This window comes from Apteryx rowi, unplaced genomic scaffold (assembly GCF_003343035.1).
Source record: "Apteryx rowi isolate R43461 unplaced genomic scaffold, aptRow1 scaffold_425, whole genome shotgun sequence".
NCBI classification, from domain to species: domain Eukaryota; kingdom Metazoa; phylum Chordata; class Aves; order Apterygiformes; family Apterygidae; genus Apteryx; species Apteryx rowi.
The window spans coordinates 792595-806102 of NW_020450678.1; the positions used below are offsets into that span (position 1 = coordinate 792595).

The 13508-nt window shown below is 39.4% G+C and overlaps 1 protein-coding gene across 1 annotated transcript; it reads left to right on the forward strand.

Annotated features, from left to right (window-relative positions):
- Positions 1-8816: 8816 nt before the first annotated feature.
- Positions 8817-9140, forward strand: SERTM1 (serine rich and transmembrane domain containing 1). The gene has a single exon (XM_026076081.1). The coding sequence runs from the start codon at positions 8817-8819 to the stop codon at positions 9138-9140; it is 324 nt and encodes a 107-aa protein (XP_025931866.1).
- The last annotated feature ends 4368 nt before the right edge of the window (positions 9141-13508 follow it).

Genomic DNA, 13508 nt, shown 5'->3' on the forward strand with positions numbered 1-13508 from the left:
ATTTCTTCTTTATTAATCTAGTCATTGCTAAACTCTTTGGCTTGGATTTGCTCTTTTTTTAGGGGCTTTTCTCAGCTTGTTGTCCCTTCAGATCCGGATGTGATAACAAACTACAGCCTAGGCATTGGGTATTTGGCTTTCATCTCTACATCTTCCTGCTTGTAAGTATTTTATTCCTTTTTTTTTTTTCTTGCTTTTCTCTAACTTTTAAGGAACAGATTCAACTGACAGTTTCTGGGTCTGATCCCAGGTCAGGATATATTTGCTTTACACTGATGTAAATAACTGTGTAGTGTGCAGATCATTTTCATGTAAATGATAGGTGCATTTGAGCCTATTTGAATTAAGCTAAGTGTCTGTATGGCTCTGAAAGTTTCCTTTTCTCAGTCCCACACAAAACCCCAAACAAAATATAACTTGATTTTAACCTGCAACAAAGCCATCTGGGCACTTGTCTTGTTAGATTTTAAAAGTCATAAATTGAAATCATATTAGATCATAATAAAAAATGAAATTAGATCATAAATTAAAAGGCAGACTTTGCTTGTGACAGGAAATAGTTTTTCCTTTTCCTTGTGTGCACTTTTTTATTGAGTCAGTAGGTAACAGACCTTGGTTCTGAGGCAGAGTGGTAAAAGGATCCTGTGTTCCTGGAGGGTCCATCTATACGAGGGGAAAAAAAAAGTATCCTAATTACTTCTGGTCGTTCAATTGCTAAAGGCATTCATGCAAGAATAAGAAGTATTAAGGATCATATTCTTGTTAAATTCCAAGTGAGCAATCATTCTTTGCCTTTCCTACCTAATCATTCTACATTTTCAACTGCATAAAATGTTGCCAAATTCTTTTCTGTCCAGAGCTATTTTCTAATTTAGTTGCATGATGTTAAACTTCTACATTTTTCCAATTGAGAGTGAATTGTCTTTCAAGGCTGAAGGGTTCCCAGTGTGTAAAGTTCATTCAATCTTTTGGTATGAGCATGTGAAAGGATTTTATTAGCATTAAATGCTTCTGTAGTCGGAAAGATGATATGTGATAATATAGCCTGTATACTAAAGGAAGCAAATGTAGAAAATGAAGGTGGGGGTGAGGAAGATGAAAGAATTAACCTGGAAGCTTGCTGGCCTTCGAACATATATGAAATTAGCAAAGATCATAAGAAACCTTAATCTTTTTAACAGATGTAATGAAAACTTGCTGCCAGCTTTTGAAAGTAATCGCTATGATAACAGCACTGGTGGGGGGAACCTTTAATGATCAAGAGGTTTCGTCTTGGAACTGGCATTACACTGTCGCTTGGGTTCTCTTCTGGGAATCCGCACAATTATTCTCCTGCTCTTTCTGTTCTGATGCTGAACAAAGGAGTGGAGKTTTTTTTCAGGTCATCAGGGGATGATATCATTATCTGCTCACTTCTGGCTTAAATTTCCAGAAGGGCAAAAGAGAGCAGAGAACACACTTGTGAGTCCTTTAATAGAGATAATCAGTGTCAACTCTAATGAATGTCCTCTGCCTCTCCTCTCCTATTCTAAACAAAGAGCTGCCTGCCTAATACCGAGGAAGCAGTTGCTGCACAGATCCAAAGTACTGGCTTGCAACTAACTTCCCTTTCCTAGCCCTTTCCTGGCCAGATTATTGGCCAGTAATTTCGAGTGCCATTTGCTAACCACCAAGATCCCTTACCATCAGGAAGATGGTCCCGAGTCATCCTTTGTGGGTGTGTTGTTCCGCACTGACTATGGAAAGTCTGTCCTGTGAATGTCCTTGCTGTGCTATCGATACCGGAGGCTATTAAATAATAGTGATAGCCTCCGGTATCGATAGCACAGCAAGGACATTCACAGGACAGACTTTCCATAGTTGATGCAGAACAACAGTTTCTGGAAGAAAGCAGAAATGAATGGAAAAAGAAGATTTGATTGTCTCCTGTATGTCAGCATCGGTGTGAGGCTACTGGGAGGACTCGTGAGATGAAGTGCTAGTGCTGCCCAAGCCCTGATGGCAGAAGTGAGCAGCCACCTCTCTGGGTGCAAAGAGCAGGGCAGGGCTCTTTGCAGGGCAAAGAGGAGCCCCTGGGATTTCAGCTCTGTGCAAAGCACCATGCAAAGTCTTCTCTGCTTCCCCCTGCCTCCCAACATGTGATAACCAGTGTGGGTGTGCTTCATTAGCCGTTATCTCTGTGTCCCCCAGTAGGGAGCTGCATGTGTTTGCTTCCAATTAGTAGTAGCCATTCTTGTGAGGGGGGTGAGGGTAGGAGGGAGCATCATCCCTAGATTAAGTTGTGTTGACATAATCAAACCTAGAGACTCCAGTCTTCTGCAAAGACTTTGCCAGGGCCATGTATGATAGCATAGGTGTAACCTTGTGGACAGTTGTGTGTTTCTAGAGCCTGAGTACTTGAGCATCCATTGGGCACTAAGGAGCTTATAAAGACAGCATTTTCCATGGGGTACCCCTTTCAGTAGCACGAAGAATTACAAGATCAGCCAAATCTCTGCAGGACTGGCCTCAAACGTTTGACCCATTGCCTGTGCCCCATGGTTGTGTGATCCCACCCGCATGCCCTGTGCTCCCTGGGACATTTACGTTGCTGACTGAGCAATGCATGTGAGCAAGGACAGGCACGGGAGCTGCGGGAGGACCATGGTGTGCAGAGATAATAACAAAGAGGGTTATTCTGCCGGCATCTAACACAGGGCAAGCTTCTCAGCCTGTCCCTCACTGGGGTCGTGGAGGGACTTCCTGTCCTCTATGGAGCCATCCGTTTTCAAGAAGATTGAAGAAACCTTGTCTCTTTGAGACATTCACCCTCTGCCTTTCTGTTTGTAGCCAAGAGGGTTTTAAGTTATTAGGGAAGGAAGGCAGATATCACTGTTGGTGTCTGAAGTGACAAGGGACCTCACTGTTGTAACTATTGTAAATGCAAATTAAGCTCTCTTCTGTTAGGACATGTTTACAATAAGAAAAGGACTTTTTGGAATGCCTTTTACCTGTAAAGAAAGAGTTGCTGGAAGATTGTAACAAAAATATTAGCTTACCTAGGACAAAAACAGTGATTTTCTTTGATATCAGTCTGCTCTCTGCTTAAATACTTTGAAGCCTTTGAAATAGCCAAAATATTTCTCAGCTTGTCATCACAAAAAGTCAGGAAGAACCAAAAAACCAAAGTGCTTATCTATGTCTGATAAATTCTAATGAAAATGAATCTGCTAGACTTATCTTCATTCCCTGTTTCTCAATTTTTAGAGCCTCAGTAGTTGTGAGTATGCTCCATTAAATTATATTTCACTGAGGCTGGAGAAACAGAGTTGTTATATCAAGATATGCAGAGAAATACAATACAGGCAACTGGATTGTAAGGGATTTATGAGACTGTGACTATCTGAAAAAGCTGTCTGTTTACTGCATGCCATCTTGGAGAGTGCTGCAGTCTCATTTAAAATTCACATTAGACTGAACTGGGAGACAACTTCTGTCTCAGCGATGCTCAATATTAAGTTACATAGTTACACATATTTTGGTGCCCAGGGCATATGCTAATAGATGAGGCCTCCACTCCTGAACACATTTCATTTTTCTGAAGAAACAGGCTTTATGGCTGATGCCATCAAGGGAAAGGTGCAAACAGTTGATAGTTTTGGTGTAGCTACTCAGACATGATATTTCATGGCAAGCGAGGGTTTGTGGGGGTTTAGTCCTTATATAGTGATGATTACTTAATCCCTCACCTCCCCAGTTTGCTCTGCTTTCAGTGGAGGCCAGTTTGCCTACCTCCCACTTATCAGGGGATAAAAGAAAAGATGACAAACCCCAGCCGAGCCTGCCTACAGTGCCTGTCACATAGTCCTATCCTTGGAATAAGAGTAGTTATCCTCACCTATGAAAAATGAGTTATAGTGAGGAAATGAATGGAGGAACCACGCATATCTGGAGAATAATACTTCAATAGTGTTTCTGTTCAAAAAAGTGAGCATGTAAAAAGACACCATGTGTGCTGGCTTTAGGGTTCTTTCTCAAAAAGACTAGGTGTTTGTTACACTCAGTCAATTTCAATTTTGTCATAATATTTTGAAGTCAGTGACAAAATTCCCAATGATTTTACTGGGACAAAGTTTGGGCTCGATGTTTTAATGTTTTCGATGTTCTATTTAGTTTTTGGTAATGCACAAAACCTATTCCCAAGAAAGAAGAAAAAGTTGACATGCAGATTTATTGGGGGTTATTCCTTTGGGAGGGTTAGACCCCAGAAGAGCAGTCAAATGGCTATGCCATTTACCCCCTTGTCTCAGGAGAAGCAGGGACTTGATCCGAACCAGTGGCTGTAGTGCACTCGCTAGATCTGCTTGTGGAGCCCCTTGTCAAGGACTGGGAGGTCTCATCTGCCTTCAGGCAGAGGTTCATGCAGTCCTAGGGCCTCCTTGCTACATTTCTCCATCCAGAATTGCTTTTCCACCCTTCACACTACATTACCAGACAGACTCACTAGCTGAGCACAGTCTGGCTGCTTTCCAGTTTTTTTGCAAATGCTGGAGTGGCACTAGGGAACTTCGATAGGGATCTGGATAGGATTCATTTTATTTCTGTACATGTTTTATACCTTTCCTATCAATACTATTCAGACGTTAGGATTGAGTATGTTCATCCCATATGATTTTGCTGTTAACTTCAACAGGATACAGATGTTTTGTAAAAATCCTTTAGATGGAGTATGACCTTACATTTTAGGTCCATACTTTTTAAATGTGTGATTAAAACAATAAGCTTTTTTTTTTATTATTCCTAAAATAATACCCAAAGAGTTAGTTTAGCTGAAGTTACATTTTATGATAATAGTCAATCACTTATCTCATTGCTACTCAGAGTGAGGCAAGTAGGATCTGCACCATAGTCATGTGGAATCAGAGTTTACAGTGTCTCTGATCTCACTACAACATGCAATTTAAAAATAGCCCAATTAACATAGTAAGACCTACAAAGGCTCTGATCTAACAAGGCACTTATATCTCTGCTTAACTTTAAGCTCCTGATTAGTCCTATTTACAACCATAAATTTTCCACTAACTTCAAAGAAAGTCCTATGCCAAAGTTCTTCCTTGTACTGGGGCCAAAATTCTTAATAGTAAAAGCAGAACATAGCAGATTTCAAGTTTGTGAAGAATTTTAAAGTCTTTTAACTTCTGCCATGTTAAAGAATTTATGTGAATTAATTCCTTAAGTTATTGTAGAGGAACTCAATTAATAATGGATCTGCTTTTCATTATGATGAGTAATCAAGGATAAACATCTTTGATATCAAAACCTGTCTTTTAAAAAGGATAAATTAGCTATAAGATACTTAACTACTTCCAGAACATGAAATGAGCACATATCGTTCCATTAGTTAATTCTGGATCACTAAATTAAAGATAGTTCAAAAGGAATACAATCTCATAAGGATCTCTCTTTGTTCAGTCTGTTGTGATTCATTTAACAATGTATGATAAATGCTGTTTCTTGAGGTGTAAATAATATTAGGGTTATAAAATGGTTTTGGTTTAGTCTATTTTATGCATCAGTACTTCTGTGCTACAAGGGTTAGAATATTTTTATCTGATATTTGCAGATGCAGTTTTGTGCTCCTGAGTATGTTTGTACTCCTGGGATGCTTGATTAAGAATACCAAAAGCTCTGCAATAAAACAATATCCAGAATATAACTTTTTGTCTTTCAAAACATTATGGATGCATATGTACTAGCATATTAATACAAGCCAGGCAATCAGCCTTTTGTCATCTCTCCTTTTGAATTATTTTCATGCTTCTTGGCATGGTTTTGGCCAGCTAGTGGTCGCCAAGCAATGCCTAGACATTAGGTTCAGATTAGGATTAGCCTAAGATTAGGATAAGGTTAGGGTTAAGACTGGGCATCATTCATTCCCAAAGGCAGTTGTGATGTGGCCACCCTGTCCTTGAGCATAAAAGGGAATTTAGCTATCTTGATGGAAAATGTGCCTTGCGTGTTGTTCTTGAGACCAAAGAATAGCCTTTTTCTGTTTTAGCAATAGTGCAGATGTAGCTCTGCACCAYAGAAAAAACAAATTAGGGCTTGAAAATGTGGGATTATGCCTACTGCTTAATGTAGTCCTTGTTATTCAGGCACTTAGGGCTTTTTATGGTGTATAGCATAACATCCTAAATTTAATTTAAAGTGCAAAAGTATGGTGGGTAACTCTATGCAAATAATTTCAGTGATTGCAAAGCAAACTTCTTAGCATTTTCAGTGGGTGTCTTCCAAGGCTTCCGTGTTCTGACAGAGAAGAAACAGCATCAGCTGAACAGTATCTTACCCTTCTTAAGGATCATTAGTTGAGATTGGGGCCTTTTTGGTCACAGCTAGCATCAAAATGTATCAGACTTGAAAAAAAAGGTACTTTGCCAAGTTAGCAGTAGTAATATGTTTAAAGGAAAAATTATAAGGCAGAGCATTGCAGGGAAGAGTGTTGGAACACTTTCATGGAAACACAGGGAGATGCTTCAGCAGTTGTGTGACACACAAAAAGAGAGACTTGCAAATGGTAACTTTGTTATTTGAAGGGCCTGATTTTGTCTCTTTGACTCATACTGACAGTGTTTGCTCTCTCTACCACAATGAAAATCAGTGGGATTTTCCAAAAAGCAAGATGTTGCTCATTGTGAGTTAGACTGGAAGAATTGAATTAACCCTAAGAATATCAGCAATGAAATAGAAAAGGTTGTACTGAAGAATGCAGTGTCGTCTACAATGGCACTTGGAATCTGTGATAAGAACTAGTTAATCCAGGAACAAATTATTTTAAAGGGATAACAAGTTTTTTCCTGCACTAGGTAGTCTTTTTAACTGTCTAACATTGTGCAGATGAAGTTTGCCAAGGACATTGCATCAAAAATCCATATTTCCTTTTTTAGGCCTGATGGATTGTGAACTGGACGTGTATGAGGAGACTTAAGATTGGATGAGGCACAGTGCCTCCAGGGAAGTAGAAGAAAAGGATTGCTGTACCACATTTTGGGTCTATGTCTTTTGGATCATTTGGGGCTAGCAAGGGCTCCCAGGTTTTCATGGTTCTCTGTAGGAAACCTAGCACTGGGGACAACATTAGATTTCAGCATCTTTCAGCTCTTGCAGTTCTGCTAAAAACTCTTCTGAGGAACATAATAATGGATGGACCAACTTGTGTTCTTCTTTTGTTCTTTCTTATGTGCTCTTGCGGAACGGGGCAAAACAGAGCCTTAAGGCACCTAAAAAGATTGCTGTCTCCATTTGACTGTAGAACATCCACTAACATAATGGAAATATGCAACTGTTAACCTATAGAACAACTGTAAACCTATTGAAGACAAATGTTAGTGAGGGAAAATCTGTCTCCCTACCCTCTGTGAAGTAGAGTTCATGAGAAGAGCTCCACAAAGCCCAGGAACTGTGAAGTACAGATATTGAACGGAGACCACAGGATGAGGCCTAAAGCGAGGTCAATATGAGAGGGACCACTCTGGGAATTAAGCTGTTTATGGATATTGTCTTCCTAGAAGGGAGGAAAGCTCACTGCCTTTCTGTACAATACCAGAGTATGTGCAGTGAAAGGTTGACCATGGATGGATGGATAGAAAGATAGCAGGTTGATAATATATGCAGAAAATAAGCTTGATTTCCTACCCATTTACATCTTGCATTACCTATTTGTATCAAAGCAAAGTTAATGGATTATGGCTTGTAATTCAGCTACCTCACAAAGTTACTTTTTACAAGCACGCCCTTATCAATGAGCCTTCTCTTATGCTTCCAGTCTGCACTTGGGGATTGGCTACGGTGCTTTAAAAAAACCAGTTTAGTGTACAATGATCTCATCCTATTCTACTCTGACCTTTGCCAGCACCAGAGCTGCCAGGTTTAAACACAAAGTGGTTGGAGGCAAAGCTTTTCCAGAGCTGGGCTCTTTTCCCCTTCAGCGTTCACTGCCCTTAGAAAGTCCTCTCACACCTGCTGAGCTGCAAGGGCTGCCTGTTTCCTTGGGATTTTGCTTGTAGGTGACAGAAGCGGCAACTTTTCACTGAAATGTGCCTGGCAGTGAGACAGTATTAGAGCAAGATGCATTTTAATCTTTGAAATTATTTGATCCATTTTATAAGTATACAGTAAGAAATCAGGTCTGGTGGATTTTCTGGTTCTGGTTATCTCGGGCAAGATGGTATGGAATAGTGGCTAAGGGTGGTGGATTTACCATCCATCCTTGTGTTAAATAGCCTTGCCCTAGGATGACAAGCTGAAGTCTTGAAAGGGATTTTCTCGTTCTTTGACTAGCTTTCATCCACCAGACGAATTTGGATTCCCATACTTCTGTCCCGCACAAAGTGCAAAGATATTTGGATTGGGCTGTTCTCAGTTAAACAACTCATGTTGGGGAAGGGTCAGTTTAAATTCACTGATAAGCAGAAATTTTCTTTATCTATACATTTTGGCAAACAAAGATATAAAGATAGTAGTTAGCTAATGCTTTACAAATTGCAGCTCAATGCTAAGAAATAATAATTTGTAACTGTTAAGAATTGGATTGTCTCAGGTACACAATTAAATCACATTATCTATTAGTAAATTAATCTTACTTTTTTTTTTCAGTTCTGAAGGATACAATCTTACAATACCCTGGGCTTGAGCAGTAAAGGATAAATTTGATCACTGGCTGACTCATCATCTCTTCATTGTGATGTAAAAATGGTTGTCTAAAATAAACCCTTTGTTATGCTGCTAAAACTGTTTTTGAATGCAAGATCTGTGGTGATTTTAAAAACACAGAACCAAAAATGTCAGAACCTGACCCTTCATCTGGATTTGTAGGAAACATGGAAAATGGGACTTTTCTGGAGCTGTATCCCACATCCCTGTCAACTTCAGTGGATTCATCTTCTGACCGTTTATCCAATGTCTACGTATATGTTTCTATATTCCTTAGTCTCTTAGCTTTTCTCCTTTTGCTRTTGATCATTGCACTTCAGAGGCTGAAAAACATAATTTCTTCCAGTTCCTCTTACCCAGAATATAATAGTGATGCTGGAAGTTCTTTTACTAATTTAGAAGTCTGTAGTATTTCTTCCCAACGATCCGCTTTCTCAAACCTTTCTTCATGAAAATAAATGAAAGGGAAGACACAGGGAATGGAACGACTTTGTCTAGCTTCGTGGGGAGGTAGTGCATGCAACATTTGCCTTACAAGACTATCACAAAGAGGTGACTTTTAAAGTTTCCTTATCTTTTTCTTTCCCTCTTTAGCCTTCATTTCCTCTTTTGCTAATGTTACTTTTCATTCTGCAAAAAAGGAAAATGACACTCAATCATTGTTTCATGCCTGTAATTGTGATGCTGTCTTCTTCTTGCACATTTATGTGTGTTCATTAAGAGTATTCCTGCCAAACTGTAATATGGTGTCATTTTTCTGCTGTAGTTGTGACCCCTTTTCTGGTTGTATTTCAGTAGTACTGCTGACTTCTTTTCTTTTCCCTTTTTTAAATAGATAAGGACTTCTTGATGAAACTCATACTGCAAAAGTATCACAAAATCAGCTTAAATTATAAATTGAGTCCCAGGACAATTTAAAGTTGTTGGTATTATTTATTTTTTAATTTTCATTATTATTTTCAGTATTTATTGATTTTTATAAACAAAATGAAAATCTATTTCCTGAAGAATATTACTTTTGTTTATTTGTACTACCACATCTTTCAGTATAAAGTCTCTGTATTTCAGTTTTTGAATTTCTGAAATTTTTGGTTAATTTAGTAAAGCAACTACAATAACTATGCTAACTGGTAAATGTATAGAGATATTTTTGGACCACATTGCATATAATTTGCCTAATGACTTGTTTCTCTGAGGGGGCGTTTTTTTTGCTGCTGAATCATAAATATCACACAACTCCTTTTCATCCTTCACAGATGCTGTAGCTTGTTCTTAATGAGTATCAATACAAAACGATGATTTCTTTTAGGAGATCTGCCTACTCTCACCATGGCTAGTAACTAGATACTGTATAGTTCCTATGACTGCCCTTTCTTCTAGGTGCAAGATGTTTGTACGCATGTAAGTAGGCCCAGTAGGGACAGAAATTACTCGCACTGGTGAGAACTTCATGGGCCGGATCGTACTGTGTAATTTCACAGATGCTTGCGGAGGTGGAGGGGGGACACGAGGATCTGCGTAATGGCCAGGCAGATCTGTGCTTTCATGCTCTGGAGGTGCAAAGTGCATCTGCGGAGGGTAGCAAGAGGTGGGAAGGAAAAAGGCCAGTGGCTCTGCCCTTCTCCCACATCAGCCTCAGGAGAGGCCAGAGATGCTGGGGTGAGGAACAGATGACCTTGCACATCCCACTGCCCCTTGCTATGCCATAGCCTGACTTATGACTCCCCCTACCCAAAATGTAACCCAGCACTCAATTTCTGCTGTAAAATACCTAGCAGTATTGTGTACAAGATCCTGTGGTCAGCAGTGAATTAATTAAAATCAAATGTGTGAATTAGTTAAAATCAAATGGTCAAAGATATGATTCAGAATGCAAAGTGTAATCTACCAGGCTTGCAGATTGCAGTCCCATACTGTGCTGTGTTATTCCTTGTTATCCTTACGCAGTACGTGAGCAGAGCCCGGTCCTGCTTCCACTCAAGTCCCTGCAAATTTTGCTATATTGGCAGCATCCAAGTCACTTGGGAGCCCAGGGGAAGGGTATGGAAATGTCACTGCTGTTTCTGTTGCTGGCATAGCAGCACTAGTAGCTCTGAGTGATGGGAAGGTCTCAGCAGGAGAAAAGTGTGTGACTGGTCTCCATACCTCTGCTGCCCATGCAAAACTCTTCCAGGGACACACCAGCTCCTCTCATTGCCCAGCACAAAGTGGCATGTGGGAGAATCACGTGCTGTGTTATCTGCCCAGCAACCTTAAGGGTTAAGGATAGTCAATAAAGGAAAGTCAAAAAGGGTTAAGGCCATAGTCAATATGACCAAGCTGTGTGCAGAAGACTTCCCAGCCAGATTTTTACAAATACTGTCCCTCCAAGATATCAATTTGTTTATCAGCAGGATGTGTTCTGCCATTAACTATACAGCCTTTAATAGAAAAGTTTTAAAAGTCTAGTGCAAATAGAATCATTAGAAACACAGCTATTCAGTGCCAAACAACATACAGATTATGCTGGAGTTGGTGTTTTCAATTTTTAAAAGTGAACCTATGGCATAATAAGCAGTGATGGATTTTGATGTTGATTAGCTCCTTACAAAGGTCAAAGTACTTGCTGACTAATAAAGAACTTAAGCCTACAGGATCTCTGAGCCAAACTGTCTTTATGAATATATTTTGCCTCTTGAATATTTTATTCATCTGGACAAAATTTTCCTGTAATACGTTCAGTCATTTTTTCACTGGTAATTGATGATAGGCCTTGAAAAAACAGCAAACTGTTTAAAAGGCATCAGGAAACATTATTTCCTTTTTGAAAGCTGTTTGAGATCACAGATCTGTAACATAATGTATTTGTGTGTTGACTTGTAAATAAAAATAAATGAACTTGAAATCAAGATAGAGCAACTTCTCTGCTATTTTCTCTTACCTATGAGGTTATAAATTCCTTGCTTCCATTGCTGCAAATGTGGGAAACTAATCCAAAACAGAGATGAGACCACAGTTTGAGGTGGGTATTTATTCCCAGGGATGTGATTTTTCCTATTACTCATTTAAGCTTATTGATGTACAGACCTTTAATATTAAATACAGGCTGCTGAAAAGCCATTGCTGTTCAGCCAGCTTTTGTCAAACTTCACGACAGCAAAAATTATTTTTCAGTGTGTACGAAGTAGCAAAGGTGACTGAAACCACACAATCAATTTTGCTTTATAGGTTACTAGATACTATTATGATATTATTCTACTCTGCAGTGATGTATGGGACTACATACGGTCGTCATGATTTCAGCTGAGTTGCACCTGTTCTTCCCAGGTCAGATTTGAGTTGGAACAAGTTGAATCCAACAGCATAGCCTCAGGAGAAACCACAGACAAAAGGCACCATGGCATCTTCTAGGATTACTAAGCACTAGTAATCCTAGCTTACCTGAGCTTGAGTTAACTTGAGTTAGTATTTCAGGGATTTTCCACTATGGCAAAATGAAAACCAGATTAAATTCTTCATATTCATGAAATTTCTGTGTTTTCTGCCTCTCTCTCTCTTCCTGTCACACACATATGCACACATGCACAGGTTTGTGGTATCCTGGATACTTGGAAAAATAAAGTTTTGATGTAAACTTCTCAGTGAGTTCTACAGATAACACGTATTTTCTTAGCAGAGTAGGAATGAAATTAATTTTAATTAATTTGCTATGTCTAATGTGCCACCTGCACATAATCTGCACAAAATCTGTTTCTGAACAATGGTTGGTGTAACCCCAGTTACCCAGCCTGAGGTAACCTTATACACACACATAGGTGTATCCCAAACAGCAGCAAAATACAGTAACAGTGAAAGTCAGTGCATGGCTTTACATTTAACCAGCACATCCAAGGCTGTTACCCTTTTCTATCTTGGAGGGAACACTAGGAATCATAATACCGTCAGAACAGCAGTCRATCTCCTCTGTTGTACTGTCAGAAAGATAGTACTCAGAGGGCCAAGCAGTGATTTTGATAAACTCCTGAGAAAAAGAGAGTATGGCTTTGTAACTCTGAAGGATAAATTACCATTGGACCGGTTCCTGAAATTTTCTCTAGCTACCCCACCAGTGACTTTAAAATATGATCCATTAGTTTTAGCTGGTTGTGTAGACCTCTCAGCAAACTAGACACTGTCCCAAAAGCTTACTGTAAGGAATAAATTTTGCAGGTGACTTCATGAACATCARTGAGTATGGGTTTGGTGTCTAAATTCATTTCTATGGTTCCAACAGGCGAATCTGAATTCATCTCTATGTCTCCAACTGGCAAACCTAACCCCAAGCGGCCTGAGCAAGTAGAGATGCTGAGGGAGGTGGGGTAAAATGGTACATGATATCTTTGCAGATCAGGTCTTCCTAAATGTTACTGAGGCATATTTCCTACCAAATTTATCTCTGAATTACAATGAAAATTCAGAGCTGGATCAGCTGATAATTTTTCTTCGAAACTCTTTTCAATTAATGATACATTTTCATAGCAATTATTTGCTTCCCACAGCAAACACCATCTTTTTGCTGATATATTTTAGCTGAAAGTTGAAAGTCTCCTGTGACTGGAAGATTTTGATTGTATGGAGTCATTTACCCACATAGATGATAGGCCTACGAAGTAATAGTTTGGTCATCCAACCTAATGTCAGTGCAGAACCTCAGTAGCCTCTAACTTGCTGTCTCCTCTGATAGGTTTTCTCATCTCTGGAGCTAAGAAAACCACATCTCTACTGGGAGGTGATTTCACAGAATCACAGAATGGTTGAGGTTGGAAGGGACCTCTGGAGATCATCTAGTCCAACCCCCCTGC